The sequence below is a fragment of the Babylonia areolata genome, chromosome 24 (assembly GCF_041734735.1).
Source record: "Babylonia areolata isolate BAREFJ2019XMU chromosome 24, ASM4173473v1, whole genome shotgun sequence".
Taxonomy (NCBI): Eukaryota; Metazoa; Mollusca; class Gastropoda; order Neogastropoda; family Buccinidae; genus Babylonia; species Babylonia areolata.
Window position 1 is genome coordinate 32,994,785 of NC_134899.1, and position 16,145 is coordinate 33,010,929.

The window sequence follows — 16,145 nt, forward strand, 5'->3', positions numbered from 1 at the left end:
TATGTCATTGTGGGAGTTTTTGCTTCCTGGCCCGCCCATTAACAGAGCTGAATGTACTGTGAGCTGAACTGTGAAGACATGGGACCACATTACACTGCATATGTCTGTATCTCTTGTTTTTCGTAGATGACTGAATGCATTACGCAAGGAAACAAATACAGCCATGTGATGCTGTCTCAAGCCTAATGAAGACTTTTAAGTTATCACTTTTTAAAAATTTTCAAATTCTGAGTTGAATGGCATTGACTATTTGTTTCATTGTCAGTTCCGCTGCAACTTTTGTGAATAGTCTGACATTTCTAACCAAATAAGAGGAGCAGTCAAGTTGATTTCTCTCAATGCTGTCAGTTCATCATGTAAGTTTGGTCCACCACAAAAAAGGACAGAATGATAGTAATGATATGTGTTAAACCAGCGCAGGAAACTTTATGTTATGAATAATAATAATAATAATTTGTAATCAACGACGTCAGTTCACTCAAGATCCTGCATCACTACCCAGGATCCTGCGCCAATAAATTGCTTAGACCTTTTCAGAGGAAATGGAAAATGAATTTGGAGATTCTTTCATCCTCTGTAGAGACTTTAATGCAAAATAAAAAATATGGGACCAACAGAACACCAACCCGCAAGGACTTGCACTTGAAGAAATGATAGGAGAAATTCTTCTCAGCCCATTAGAACCCAACACGCCTTGGAAACAAGGCAATGAGACAACGACATTGTAATCGACATCGCTATAACATCTTCAAATTCAGAGCAAGATGGGACCAGAGATGGTTCCACATCAAGGCAGAGATTAATTCCAGTTTTCAGTCTTCAGAAACCATGAAAAAGCATAACATCAAGCGTGATAATCCATTTCAGTATGAAAACAGAGAAACAAATACGATCGAAAAATGAATATGCGGAATAAATAAAAGAAGGGCATTGAACTATAAGCAAACTATTCAGCCCCCATGGTGGAATACCAACACAGAGAGAAACTGGGTAGAAAAGCATAGAACTGTCAAACTTGGACAAAAAACAACAACAACAAAAAACTTAGCACAAGAAGTAAAAGACAGTAAGCGGAAACATTTTTGCGATACCACCAATTATGACACAACATTGACAGAGTTCAGGGGCTTTTATCATCACATGGTCGGAAGAAACTAGCGCAGCAACAACTCCAGATGTGTTGGACACTGATGGGACTAAGCTGAAAACAAATAAAGAAAAAAAGATCCACTCTGATCAAACTGTTCATTAAAAAAGAAAAAAACAATAACAACAATAACAACAACAACAAAAAACACCTTTGACGAAAAGCAGAAATATGTAGATGGATTAAACCAAAAATCTTATGCAGACTGGACCCATTGATGACATCACAATTAATGATCGTAATAGAACAATAGGAAAATGCAAGAAAGATACTGTCCCTGTACTGGCCTAGAGTTTGCTACTCCGATGTCAAGGAGCTATTGGAAGAAGACAGAAGCAAACTATTCAGTCCAAATCAAAACAGCTTTCAGAATGGAAATGCAGGGAGAAGATTGGACATACAGCATCCTAAAGCAGATACCAAATCAAAGAAGGATCATCATCAAGTAAGTAGCTACCGCATCCTAAAGATGCAAAACATTGCTGGAAAGCTCATGGAACGCACAATAGCGAGGAAACTCCTAAGAGATCTTGAGCAGTCATATTTTCCCTCCAAATCAAGGGGAGTACAGAACAGGTAAATGTACATGGGGAAATGCGGCTGTTTTGACATGAGGTATATCAAGGATTCCAAAGAAAAGAAGAAACATTAGCAGAAACAGTTGTCTTGGAAGATGCATGCAACAAAGCCCAGTTTGTACAACTCACGGAGCTGCTACTACGGTAAGGAGTAAGCATGACAATGACAAGATGGATGTTTGCAGCACTTTAGGAAAGAACCGTCATCCTACGTCTTGGAGATTGGATGTCTCCACCCTATGAACTTTCTATGGGACTGCCACAATGATCTCCGCTCTCCCCTGTCCTCTACAACATCAAAATGAAGGGCTTGTAGATCTAAAAAAAAAGAATATAATAGCTTGTGTCCTTACTCTAGCGGATGATGGCTTTCTCTTCAAAAGTTTGAAAGATGTCTAAGAAATAAATTTAGCCATCTAGAAACAACTGAACAATATTGCTGAATGGTGCCAGGACGCATGATCTTCCATCAATCCAGCAAAAGCCCAAATGTTGCTAGGCACTCTAAACAACAAAACTGCGAACAAGTCATCACCATCTGTCTTTTTCGACGAGACAGACTGAGAAAACTGATTGTCTGTGCTACTTAGGATTACAGCGTGCGCGTGCGCGCGCGTGTGTGTACATTTGTACACTGGTGAAGTTATGGATGTCCGTCTTTTAAGAGAAAAAGTTGTAGTCATTTGTTGTTTGATATTTGTTTCTTTGCCTCATTTGGATTTCCTTTTGAAATTATTTGGTTTTCTTTTTCTTCTCTGGATGTTAATTACTACAGTATAAAAACCTGGCGCTGAGGAGAGACACATTTCATGTTTGTGTCTGTGTCTGTGTAGATCTGTGGGGGTATGTATATATCGGGTGTGACAATACTCGCATAATTTGCGTCCGAACTTTTAGATATTTTGCAGAGTTGTTGATGATACCCTAAGGTTACCGTGTGAAATGTTTCAATTAATTGGGTTTCTCTATCACTGAGAAAATACTTGTCAAATAACGGTTCACTTTTTTGGGGGACACCCGATATGTTCACAAGTGCACGTGTTATATTTCACTTTTCCGCCTTTATTCTGTTGATGTTTAGCATTATTTGAAACACATAAAAATAGTGTGCAGCAGTTCAATAACTGTGCCACTAACCATAAATCTTGTATATGAAACATAACAGTTTACTGGAAAGTATATCAAGCCGTATAACTTCTGAATGTGAATGCAGTCTAGAAATCTGATCCATGGATGTTTTTTTAGAGTTGCCATTTGCTAAAATTTGATCTACCCTGTCTGAATCCAGCGTTTTGATATATAATTATGAAAATTTGTCTAACTGTATTAATTCTAACAGCAAGATAATCACTCTCTGAAACTTTGTTTCTATCATGAAATAACTGTCATAACAAAATGATGCCTGAACTTATCAAGTGTTTCACCAGTTATGTCAGTGGAATATTACATCTTCTTTCACCTTTACTGCTACAAATGAAATGGATGCAATGAGTGGAACGTTGGCCAAGTGGCAATGCGTCCGCCTAGGAAGCGAGAGAATCTGACCGCACTGGTTCGAATCCCACAGTCGCCAATATTTTCTACTCTCAACTAGACCTTGAGTGGTGGTCTAGACGCTAATCACTCGGATATGACGATAAATCGATGTCCCATGTTCAGCATGCATTTAGCGCACTTCAAAGAACCCATGGCAACAAAAGGACTGGCAAAAGTATGTAGAAAAATCCACTTCGATAGAAAAATAAATAAAACTGCAGGCAGAAAAAATACAAAAAAGGGTGGCGTTCTCAGCGTAGTGACGCGCTCTCTCTGGGGAGAGCAGCCCGAATTTCACTCAGAGAAATCTGTTGTTACAAAAGAGTAATACAATACAGTAAGAGCTGCATACAACCGAGGAATTGTTGCTGTTTAATAGAAGTAAATTCACAGATACGAACAGTAGGTCTGAAAAGGCAGGTAGACGGTTTGTTTTATACTCGCTTGTTCATTTCATGCCATTGAAGATCACAAAAACCAGGAGTTGGATACTACAGCAGAGAAGAGTTTTGTCACTGCATAAACATTAACATTGATTCTCAGCCATTTTGTTATGTATTGCTATTTAATTTTATTACTGTTTAATCATAGTTGGTGCAGATGTTTACAGTTATAGATGGTAACATTTTAGTGTTAATTATTATGTCAAACTATCATTTTGAATATGCTTATTTGTAACACTTGTCACTGCACATTCTGAGAGGCATACAGAAATACAAGCATACATGTTTTTGCATGTTTACAAATGAAGTGATGTATGAACACCCATACAAATGCACAGTTACTTATGTCATGCATGTGCAACCACACACACAGACATACAGACATACACACATCATACGAAACACACACACACACACACACACACACACACACACACACACACACACATATATATATATATATATATTTACTCACACATATACATGAATGCACACAAACACTTTTTTGTTTGTTTGTGTACACACGCGTTTACACAAGCTTAAAATGTAAATACATTAGCCAGTCATAACACACACGCAAGCTTTCACAAACACACACGCACACACATCTGTAAAATCCAGAATAATTTGTTTTTAAACATTTTGTTTTTCAGGACAACGTGTCTTACCTAACAATAGTCAACTGTAATTCTCATGGGGTACGACTTACGGATCTGAGCAAGCACGTCTTGACTGCTTTGTTTAAATGTGAGATTTATATGTCTTTCTCGGGTCAGCTTCCTAGTGAGAGATAATAATCAACTTAAGCCTTATTGGCTAGTGTCTTAGTGAGATATAATAATTTATTTTATCTTAATGGGCCAGTATCCTAGTGAGAGAAATCATTATCTTTATCTGTACTGGCTAGCATCCGAGTGAGAGAATGATGACATATTTTCATCATGTCACAGTTTTTTGTGATTACCCTGATTCAGTAAGACCCAACACACACACACACACACACACACACACACACACACATATATATATATATATATATATATATATATATATATATATATATATATATATACATAATGACATGAAAGTCAAAATTCAAATGGTAAATATAGTTCAGTTAATTTTATACATGTATTTATATAAATACATAAGATGCAACTGAACAGTGAGATTTTTACAATGTATGAAAAACAAAAACTGTTAATTACTGAATTATAAGTTTATAATTGTTAAGAAAAAGAGTAATACAGTGTGAAAAATTAAATATAAGTATTAACAATGTGCATACCTATTTGTTTCAAATGATTGTTCAAACTCAAATTTGCTTTTTGTTTAAGCGAAAAAGGATTCAGCTTCATATAAGAAATAAAGTTCAGTTACATTCCATACACAAGATGGTTTAACCCCCCGGAATGGATCACTCAGGCCATGGTATGTTTCCCAGCAGTCTGAAATCAGTTATGTAAACTGCTATCAGTCGTACTATAAATCATTATTGTTACAGAACCAGACACACACGCACACATAGACACACACAGATATTCACATGTGAACACAACAACTCTTTCATTTAATAAATATCTATGTTTCCTCATGTATAAAGACTTTTTTTTCTTGTAATCTCTCTCTCTCTCTCTCTCTCTCTCTCTCTCTCTCTCTCTCACGCACCTCTAATTCAGTAAATAATTCCACATTTGAACCTATTTTGTGCTCAAAACAAGTGTACACAAATACATAATATTACAAATTGTATTACAGTAATGTCACTATACTGGAACAAATCCCACTTCTCTCCCACCCCACACTAGCACATACTACAGCAAAGTAGTTCGCACAATACTGAACATTTTCAAGGCAATTAATATTATTGCCAATGGTTCAAACCCATGGAGTGGATCAGTCAGGCCAAGGTCTGTTTCCCAGCAGTCTAAAAGTAGTTATGGAGACTGCTATCGGTCATACTATTTCATTGTTACAGAGCCTAACACACACACACACACATACACACACACACACACATAAACACACACACCGGGTTAAAACATAGACTCACTTTGTTTACACAAGTGAGTCAAAAATGACGGTAGCAAATTGCTGCATACAGTCTAACTGGTATTTTATCCAAGATTTTTTCTCTCTGTTCAGTTGTTACAGAAACTATGTGATGAATTTCTCATATCTTATTTCAAATATGTTGAGCAGGTGGTTTCGCTGATTGTTTCTAGTTGTTATGGGAAAGTGCCGATTGTTTCCAGTTGTTATGGGAATGTTTTGTTACAGGAAAAATAAAATTGTATTGTTTGTTTTAAGTGGTGTATAAAAAGTGTTATATCATAAAAAATTTAAAAAAACTTTGTTAATTTATGTTTTCCGCTGTTAGGAAAATGTTGTCTGAAAGAAGGAAAGCGTTGTTGTTTGTTTTCAGTTGTTCATGGAAATGTAATTTTACAGAAGTAAAGAGGTAGTTAACTGCTGTTGCTAACATTGCAACTGTTCTGTATCCTCTTCCATACCCCATCTCCCAGCCTCCACTTGCACCTCACTCCCACCATCACCCCCATGCCATCTCCATGCTAATCCCCTCCACCTTCCACCTCTCTTAAGAAAAAAAAAGTGTAACATGACCGGGGATAAGTGTAAACCAAATAAAGTAAAATATTCCTGTTGTTGATGGAATTCTGTAGCTAACAGAAGTAACTACTTCTGTTGACAGCGCAAGCGATGGGCCGTCACAGCTATGAAATGATACAACAGGACCTGCAGCTGACAGTCGACTGGAACCGACCAGACTGGGCACGCTCTGAAATCTTCAACAAGTACAAACTGAGAAAATTCAAGGTTCCTTCAGCGTACTGATTAAAGCCACAATATATACCTACGTTTTTTTGGTTTGTTTTTTTATATAAACCAGAAGGCTAGACATGTATAGAAACATATTAATACATCTTTGCTTGGTAATTCTTGCTTCAATTGGAACACATGTACACACACATACAGACTAACACTCTCACTCCACCCTCTTCTTTTCTTTGAAGTTAGGCTTTCTGGGTTAGCACCACAACTTACGAGTCAGTTGAAGTGAAAAAGATTAACAGAAGAAGTAGATCATGCGTGTCTAATTCATGGGAAATCATGTCTTCTGAAAGAAGAGCAAGCTCAATGTTACATAACTTGTGATAAATATGTGGACTGTAACTGTTTTTAATCGCTGTTCACTAGAACTTGTACATTGTTGGCTGTAAGCATTTCCCCCAATCTACCAGTTCAGTGTATGCACACATTCCTTATGCCTTAAGCTCCTTCATGTGTATGCACCTGCCGAAAAGCAAAATGTGGACATAATTAACTTGCAGTCCATATCAGCATTTGATAGATTCTGGAAATGTGAGAATGACCAGCATGAAATGGCCAATGAAAAAAAAAGCAAATTTGAGCCCACTTTTTGGCTCGCTTGTGTAGATAAAGTGTTTGTGTTTGATAACCATGTGTCAGTCGGTGTGTCTGTTCGTATATATATATATATATATATATATATATATATATATATATATATATATATATATAAAAGCATGTATGTATGCATGTTTGTACATATGTCTATTTGTAGGTGTGTGCCTGTGTGGTAAACTCAAACAAATAAGTTTTCTCTGTAAATATTTGCTTGTCAACATCCAATTAGAAATAGACAAAATGATATCTTTCAAAGATTCTAATTGCAATAGCAATGCATTCAGGGAAGAACACAACATGTGAAGAAGCACAAAATGTTTTGACGGTCTTTTTGTCTTGCATACTGACACATTGATCATGGTTTCATCCAAAAATCCAAAAGATATGGATACATACAGATCAACGAAAATCTGGAAGACGTTTGAGAAATCTAAAAGACAAAGTATTTGGACCCTTAATAAAGTTAAGGTTTTTTTTACTATTCAAGTAAACATTTATTTGAAAATGAAATCCATTGTAGATTGTAACTGGCAAGTTTATTTTTTAGATTAGATTTGAAGCTTCAATTTAAAAAAAAAAACCGGGTAGTTCAGTTGATATAGACTTGATTTCACATCTATGATCCAGGCTGCTGTGATTATTCTCTTTGTCCAGCTGTGTGACCATACAGATGTTTTAGTTTATTTGACTTCCTCATGTACACACACACACACACACACACACACACACACACACAGAGAGAGAGAGAGAGAATAGTGCCTGGTATATTTACCCTTTTGCACGAAAGATTCAGTTTTGGTTCACAACAAAGTCAGTCTATGTAATTACCTTGATTTGCTTGTGTGTGTGTGTGCGCGCGCGCACTGGTAAACTACATTAACAAATTCATTTTCTCTGGAAATACTTTTTCTGTCAACACCAAATTTAGAATAAACATGAAAAAAAAAAATTCTATGAATGCCAGTCATATGGTGAAATTGAACATGCTAAAGATTCCAGGTGACAAAATGATACATAACTTCTCCACCATCTCGTCTGAAAAAATTGGGAATCGTTCAGCTTGCGATAGGTACTTTTGTTATGACCGAAGTATCTGAGCAGTAAAGTCATGGAAAAGACGGGAATAAGTTCAGTAATTCTTTTGCTGATAAAACATTTGATCATTACACACTTTAGTAAAATGTGGATCCCGATGTGGCCAAGGCTGTCTTGCACAAACCAGGGCAACGATTCTATTTATCTACAAAAATTCTTTGTTGTTGTTTTGATTTTGGTGAGCAAACAAAATTTCACAGAAAATAACTCTAAATTTTAAATCACTGAAAATCGTTATGTTTGTGGAGTGATTGTTACAATCTGTCGAAGTTGAAAAGTCCTGATGAATACAGAGATAGTGTGAAACTTTCATCTTAAATTTAGATCTGTATTTTGATTGTAAATCAATGAAAAGCTGATCCACGTTGGCTGTTTTGATGGAATCGTTCAATTTCCAAAGCTGTATTTTGCAATACAAACATAAGCTAGCTTAACTTAGTTGTGTTGGGTGGCTTTGGCAGTGAAAAAATCAGCATACACTGACCAGGTAGCAACTTGAATATTTTCTTCGGCCGCATGACAGTGAAATAGGCCGTCAGAGTTAGTTCCCTTGAATGAGAAATCGCTGGCACAGTGCCAAAGTAAACACTTGTCAGAATGGGTGATGAGTTGCATACATGCTGAGTTGAAATCATTTCAGTGGTGCTGATAAGTCCATCAAAGCAGATAATCAGAAGCATCATGGTCATAAACAATCACTGCCGTGTCCAGTTTGGCAAAAATCTTTCAGACGAAATGCTGATTTGGTCGAAAACTTTTAACTGACTCAGTACGGCCAGTCCTCTCTTCTCCTCTACACAGACCCCTGGGATGTCCTGTGGGTGTCTGAATGACCAACCTTTAGATTCCGTCGTCAGAATTGCGGTATTCTTTGTCAACATTCACCACTTCAGTATAAGAGCCTTCCGCTTGCAATATTTTGATGATGGTAATTGGGGTGAAACGCTGTTAACGTCGTCTCTTTCGCCGTTCGTATGGAGAGAGTTAAGTCATTTTCAAGAGTGGTGGTCCAGTGTCTGATATCCGACGCTCAGATGAATCCCTGCATTGATTTAAAGAACACACACATTCAAGATGTAGCAAAACCACATGACTTTAGAAACATACCTTTGCAAAATGTTACATAGACTGAGTTTAATGTGAACATGAGCACAGACACTTGCATCCGACAGCATCAGGCTGCTATGGTTTAGAAACTGTTCTTAATTGTTTTCCGTGAGGGTCATCTTCCTTAAAAAAAAAGAAAAAAAAAGAAGTAGGAATCACGTGAGTCTTGATGGCTTTGCTTCTGTAGTTTCCTTGTTTTGTTATTTCTCTTCAAATAAATCAAATGCAACTGACACTATCATGTGATATAGTAATGGCATTACATCGGGATTGAATTATCATGGTCATAATTTCAGATACATGGAAGTGTCAAAGCATGCAGACCATCTATAAAATGTGTACACCAAATCTGCTTCAAAAGTAAGATTGTGAAGAAAGAATGTGTTGACGGGTTGTTGAACATGCTGATATGTAAAATAACCAAGAGGATGTTGTCGACAGGTTGTTGAACTGAGTAAGGAAACATGATGTTGACAGATTGCTGAATATGTTACCAAGTGAAAAGGTGGCCGAATATATCTCTGCAGCCAAGTCAGTGTCTTGGCTTCCCAAGACTTCACACAGCCACTGACTGTAGTGGCATGTGCCATGCCGGAGCAGACGACAGATATTGACAAGTCCGTGGATCATTAATACAAAGATGCGATACAAAGATATAAAGATGTTCCACACATCTGTAAAACCAAATTTATGTATATATCACGGCAATTTCATTCTTATCGTTTCTATGTATACGCAGACCAGTTAGAATCTTATTCACATTTTACTCTAATCCTTCGCCACCAAAGGATTTCAACTGATGCTAAGGTTACATAATTTTCTTCGTTTGTTACATATAATGCTACATTCTGAAATTCTGTATTCTTAAATTCTATATCTGATCGCTTGTCGGAACACTAAAATCATACATTATAGTGTTCGAATAAAAGCTGATCAGGCATTTCAATTATTTTACCGAGAGGAATTTGTTGTTGACACATAATGATATCATGCCACAAACTGGGTATTGATGCAAATAAGTCACTTCAAAACTTTCACCCCTTACACACATTGACTCGATGGCCCATCATCGTAAAAAATTGTTGCACTGTCTTCTTTTCATTTTCCAAATATTGTAAATAAAACAATAGAATTGGAAGACTTTGTGACTGGAATCTATATGCCCTTTCCCTGCATGTGGTAATCCTTTTAATCCTTTTATCCATATAATCTCCCTTAATCCATGTACCTCTTACCCCGTCTCAGGTGACCTTCACAACCCAGTTCAGCCTACCTAATATTTTCTCTTGATCACATTACTAAAGTGAACTAAGTAAAGAAGAATGATGCTGACAGGTTGTTGAATATATCAGTGAGTGAGCTGAGTAAAGAAGAATAATGTTGACAGGTGGCTGAGTACATTGTTCACATGGCGTTGATACGGCCAGACAGGGAAGAGTTCATTAAGCTGTTTCTGGAGCATGGCTGGTTGATTCACACCTACCTCAACCACAAGCGTCTGCACAACCTGTTCGAAAACCCTGCTGACAAGGACTTCTTTGTAACTGTCTGTCTAGAGGCAGTCATTGGCAAGAATGTGGTGAGTCATCCGAGCATTTCGTGATGAAGAATAGGTGCGATTGCTGAGTAGCTATAGTGTTTGACTTTCAATTTGAGAGCTCTGTTTTCCAATTGTGGTGATGGTGTATGATGGCTTAGGAGTGGAGATAAATTTTTCAGATCTCCCAGGGCAACAAATCTCAAACCTACACGTGCTTTACCCCGTAGTGTGTGTATCTATTTGCAGAAGATTATGCAGGTACGTTAGATATTTGATAATCTATATGCTTGTTCAGTAATTTATCAAATCACAAGCATGCACATAGCTGAGAACAGAGTCCGGCTGCCTAAATGGCAGGGAAAAAAGAGTCATACATGTTTAAGTCCTCTTGATGAGGAATGAAATTTAACAGCTCATGATGCAGAAGTGGTTAAATGTGTTTGTATGTTGTGTGTGTTCGAACAGCTCTGGAATATAGCACTGGTGTATGGTCCCTTCACACAAGAAAACACTTAACTTGAATGGAGAGGATTCAAAGATGATGTACAAAAGGGATAACATTAATAATGAAAGAGGTGTTCTTTTGTTTTGATTGTGTGTGGGTTTTTTTTGGGTTTTTTTCTTGTTGTTGTTGTTGTTTTGCTATCCCATCATCAGCACCATCTCAGTGGCATTATTCCCACGCTGCTCATCCTAATTCCTCATACACAGCCACACTCGAGTTCATCTGTCGCAGTCCTAACGTCGACAGTCCACAACGAACTATCAGTATTGGGTTCACAGGAGGCCACACACCACAGGAGATCTTGCACTTCCGCTGAGTCACTTCTGTGCTGTTCAGTAGTACCTGTTCTGAATACATTTAACGTACTTAGGACACCACCTACCAAGCCCCTTACTGACGACAATAACCAGTTGCAGAGATGGATTGAGTGAGCATTCACTCCAGTGTGGAAACCCACCATCGACAATCGCCCATTCAAGTGAAAGAACTATATCTTGTGCACTTGGTAAGTTGTATCATTGATTTTATTGAACAGTCCCAAGAGGAAGAAGTCCGGATAGAGAATATTGATTGGTATCTTGACCTGTAAGCTCAGTCTTATCTCGGTGAGGTGACAGACATTCACTGACGAGCACATTCGTCAGCATCAGTCAAGGGGTCAAAACACTTAACTTAGCAAGCCTTGAATTCAGACAAGGGGTGATTCAGTTAATATCACTCATGCCAATTATGGTGTAAATACGTGAAATATATATATATATATATATATATATATATATATATATATATATATATATATCATTAACTCATTCAGTGCCGGGAACGTTTGTAAAAATAAAATAAAAAAGACGACCTCTACCATTGCCAGTGGGAGAGTAGTGGGGTAGTGAGGCTATTGAAAGTAAAACTTCTTTATTTTCCTTCACTAAATGCAAATTAAACCTTCTGAATTCACTATTAAAAAGGTATGGGTCGTGCATGACCCACACAAGCTTTCGAGGGGTGACCACGTTTTTTTCCCTCTTTAGAAAGCATGGGTCATACACGACCCACACAAGCGTCCTTTGCGTAGTTAAAAGGCCACCTTTCATTACTCATTAACTGATTTAAGGAATTTTTTTTCATTTTTTTGGCAAAAGTTGGCCTTTTAGGTGTAAGAAGCATTTCTGAAATTTCGTAGAAAAATATAAAGAATTGGCAGAGATATTTGCGTTTCTGTACCCTTCTGGGTCGTGTACGACCCACGATAGCCAGCGAAGGTTAACACAAATAGCACAAAAACGATTAGAGATACGAAAAGAAAGTGGATGATTTTATGAAAGAAAATGAATGATCATTCTTAAATTAGGCTTTTCCCCTAATTTATTTAACTGCAGGCAATTATTCAGAGATTATAGTGTGAAGATACGCATTTTTGAACAACAGAAAAGTCTCATTTCCACCCCACAGAATGACATCCAAAAAGAAAACAAACAAATACAGCTGCAAATGACATGCTTGTTTTCATTTATACCTGTGGATGAAAATAAAACAGGTTATAAGTTTATGATAACAATCACAACTTCTGCAGACATGTATGTGAGTAACTGTCACTACAGTGACAAACGTGGGTTAAGTTATAAAATGTCGATCATATGCTCAGAAATTGAGCAGTCAAGCTTTGTGACATCAAAGTACTTACCCCTACAGATGTGGAAGCTTTTTCATAAAGGTCACTTACTCCAGGTTGCAAATAGGCTGACTGAATTTGCTGGTTTGCCTCCTCTGCTAAGTCGATCTTGAACAAATATAAACATGTTTCTCATCCTTTTCAATTCCAACCCAGGTTTTCGTGTTAATCGTGGATATTGGCTGTTGTCCATTCCGTGGCAGTATTCATTCAGTGCAACAGCTCACTGATGTCCATGGCCACACCCTCTTCCATGCCCTCTGATTGGCCAATGACCTCTTGTCTTACACCATTCCTCTCCTCCCCCTTCCCACACTATGCACACGGTACTCTGGCCCTGTCAGTCAGTGCCATTTGCTCAAAATTAATGTCTGCTTTGACAGCTTGACTGAAATAGCATCAAATATCGCTGTCAGTTTTGTCACTGTTGTCATCACCATGTTCCAACAATTATCTTCTTCATATCTAAGAAGGATCCTTCTCCATTGTTATACCTGTCCATAATCATTTGCACAGGCAGCAGAGTTGTTTAAATCTGCGTATCTTTGCTGGACAAAGTTCCCAACCTCGTCTTTTGCATATGAGACAAACCTTTGTCACAGGTCATCCATGTACTCAGTAAATCATAATGAAGAAGAAGGGTGTTTCTCCTGACGAATGCTCATTTAAATAATATTTTTGTACTACAGACACATTAAGTTAACTGTTCAGAGTCTTTTGTGTTCATTAAAGTAAACTCAGATGAAGGAAAAATTGGAACAGACGCAGGGCATCAGTGGACATCTTTGTGGCACTGGGAAAACACTTCCTTTGGGGTGTCAGCTGATTATGTCAAACGGGCACGGAACGGGTTAAACAACACTTTCTTCTTTTTTTTATTATTTTTTTTTATTCGGCACTTATTATTGACTAAGAACGAAAAAAAAACAAAACCGAGGAATAGCCCAGTACTTAATACAGAATTAGCAAAGCATTTAATTGTTAAGGAAACGGATATAGTGATTTTATGAAAAGAATGACATTTCAGATTATATTGTACTGATGGAAGCAGTACAGCTTCTGCACTGGTATGATTACTTTACAGGAAAATGTCTTGTATTCTGCTAGAAGTTTGTTCATTTTTTTTGTGTGATGCTTGTATCCTTAGACGGACCCTGACAATCTGCTGTGCCACAACTTTGTGCTTGATGCCAACTGTGAGTTGAACCGACTGCTGTACAAGTGCACAGGGCTTACGAAGCTGGTCAACCCGTATGAGCTGTCTATGAATTGCCTGGGCACATACATCACTGACAAAGTTGTTGCTGAGAGGAGGGTAAGATCTGGATAGTTGGTGACAAACGTGTGGAAAGAAAGGGAGTATGTAAAAATCCAGTTTCAGTTATCTGTATGTCTGTGTGAGTGTCTTCCTCTGTGTTTGTCTGTGAGTGTATGTATGTATGCATGCATTTATTTTTCGTATGTGTGTGTTAGTATCAATGGTAAACTTTAATACTTTGATTTTCTGTGGAAATACTTTGTCCACACAAGGCTGGATTAAAATAGAAAGAAAGGTGCTTTGCACACATTCCAGTCATGCCAGTGCACGTTCGAGAAAGGATCAAGAAACAATAAACGTTTTCCGTCATTTTACTGTTACATATTTTTTGGTTGTCGTTTTCTTCAATAAACTTCAGCACTTTGTTTTACAAATGGATACACTAGTTATTAAAAGTCATTTAAAAATCATTTTTAGGAAGAATTGTAACTTCTCCTTTGTATGGAAGTCACACTGATTCATCGAAATGCCAGGTGCAGCAAAGTTCTGCCATTTAATGGGACATCATTCTGAATATTATGTCAAAATTCTATATACGATTTTTGTGTGTGGATTTTACTCCCCCAAAACATTAGATCAAAAACAGACGAGATATATTATGGTGTTAATATACACAGTGTGAAGGTCTTGAAGCTATCTATCAGGTGTCCCAAAAAAAGTGAACCGCTTTTTGACAAGTATGTTCTCAGTGATAGAGAAACCGAATTCACTGAAAATTTTCACACAGTAACCGTGGGGTATCATCAACAAGCCTGCAAAATATCTAAAAGTTTGGACGCAAACTATGCGAGTTTTGTCAAATTCAAAACAGCATGTCAAAAAATCCAATATCAGAGGAAAACTCCCTTATTTCAGTTTATGCTCAATGTGGCCTCCACGACTAAACGAAGCCGTTTCTTCCAAGCAGAAATGCTTTTACGTATTTCTTCCACTGATATCTCCTCCCATGACATAATTATCCTGTCCTTTAACGCCTAGTCGGTCAATTTGTCTCTCACTCCCATGTAAACTTTCTCCTTCAGAGAGTACCATATGGCATGATCGATTGGGTTACAGTCAGGACTATGTGGAGGCCAGTCATCCTTCTTGATGAATTCTGGTGTAGCCTCCTCAAGATGGGCCTGGGTTGCCCTACTTGTGTGTGAAGGAGCCCCATCTTGCTGAAACACGTAATCGTTTCTTGGATAAAGACGCCTACAATCCGGGAGAAGATTGTCATCCAATAACTGAAGGTAGCTTTCACTGTTAACCTTGCCTCGATCAGTGTCAATAAAATGAATGTTTGTTTTTCCTTTCCAGGATACTCCAGCTGAAACCATTGTCTTTTTTGAAAATATAGAAAACTCATGATAGAGGCGAGATGGCTGAATGTCTCGTTTCCATTTCCCATAAACGCGATTGTTTTGACGATTTTTAGCCATCTCTAACGTAAAGTCTTTCTTGTCTGTGAAAATGATCCTTTTCACACCAGTGGCCGAGTATCGGTCATTCAAGTTACGACAGGGAGTTTTTCTTTTCCCTCTAATATTTTGGACCCTCCTTGAACCTGTATCCTCTTCAAGGGCTTCAGCTCCTGTTCTTTTGCCGTTCTTTGCACAGAAGACTTGCTCACTTGTAAATCGCTTGCAACTTCTCTAAGAGATTTGTGGGTCCCTGGGTTCTCTTCCTGGGATTGAATCAGTTCCTCAACACGGTCCTTGTTCTCCTCCGAACATGCAGTCTTGGGTCTCCCACTGCCAGTTTTACGTGCTACGGAC

The 16,145-nt window shown here is 37.8% G+C and overlaps 1 protein-coding gene across 1 annotated transcript in view; it reads left to right on the forward strand.

Moving 5' to 3' along the window:
• Positions 1 to 16,145, forward strand: part of LOC143298614 (transient receptor potential cation channel subfamily M member-like 2) — a 90,198-nt gene that overhangs the window by 18,379 nt on the left and 55,674 nt on the right. The window contains exons 7-10 of the mRNA XM_076611494.1: positions 4,358 to 4,451; positions 6,418 to 6,542; positions 10,744 to 10,935; positions 14,218 to 14,385. Of these exons, the coding sequence (XP_076467609.1) occupies positions 4,358 to 4,451; positions 6,418 to 6,542; positions 10,744 to 10,935; positions 14,218 to 14,385 (579 nt within the window). The remainder of the gene's footprint in view (positions 1 to 4,357; positions 4,452 to 6,417; positions 6,543 to 10,743; positions 10,936 to 14,217; positions 14,386 to 16,145) is intronic.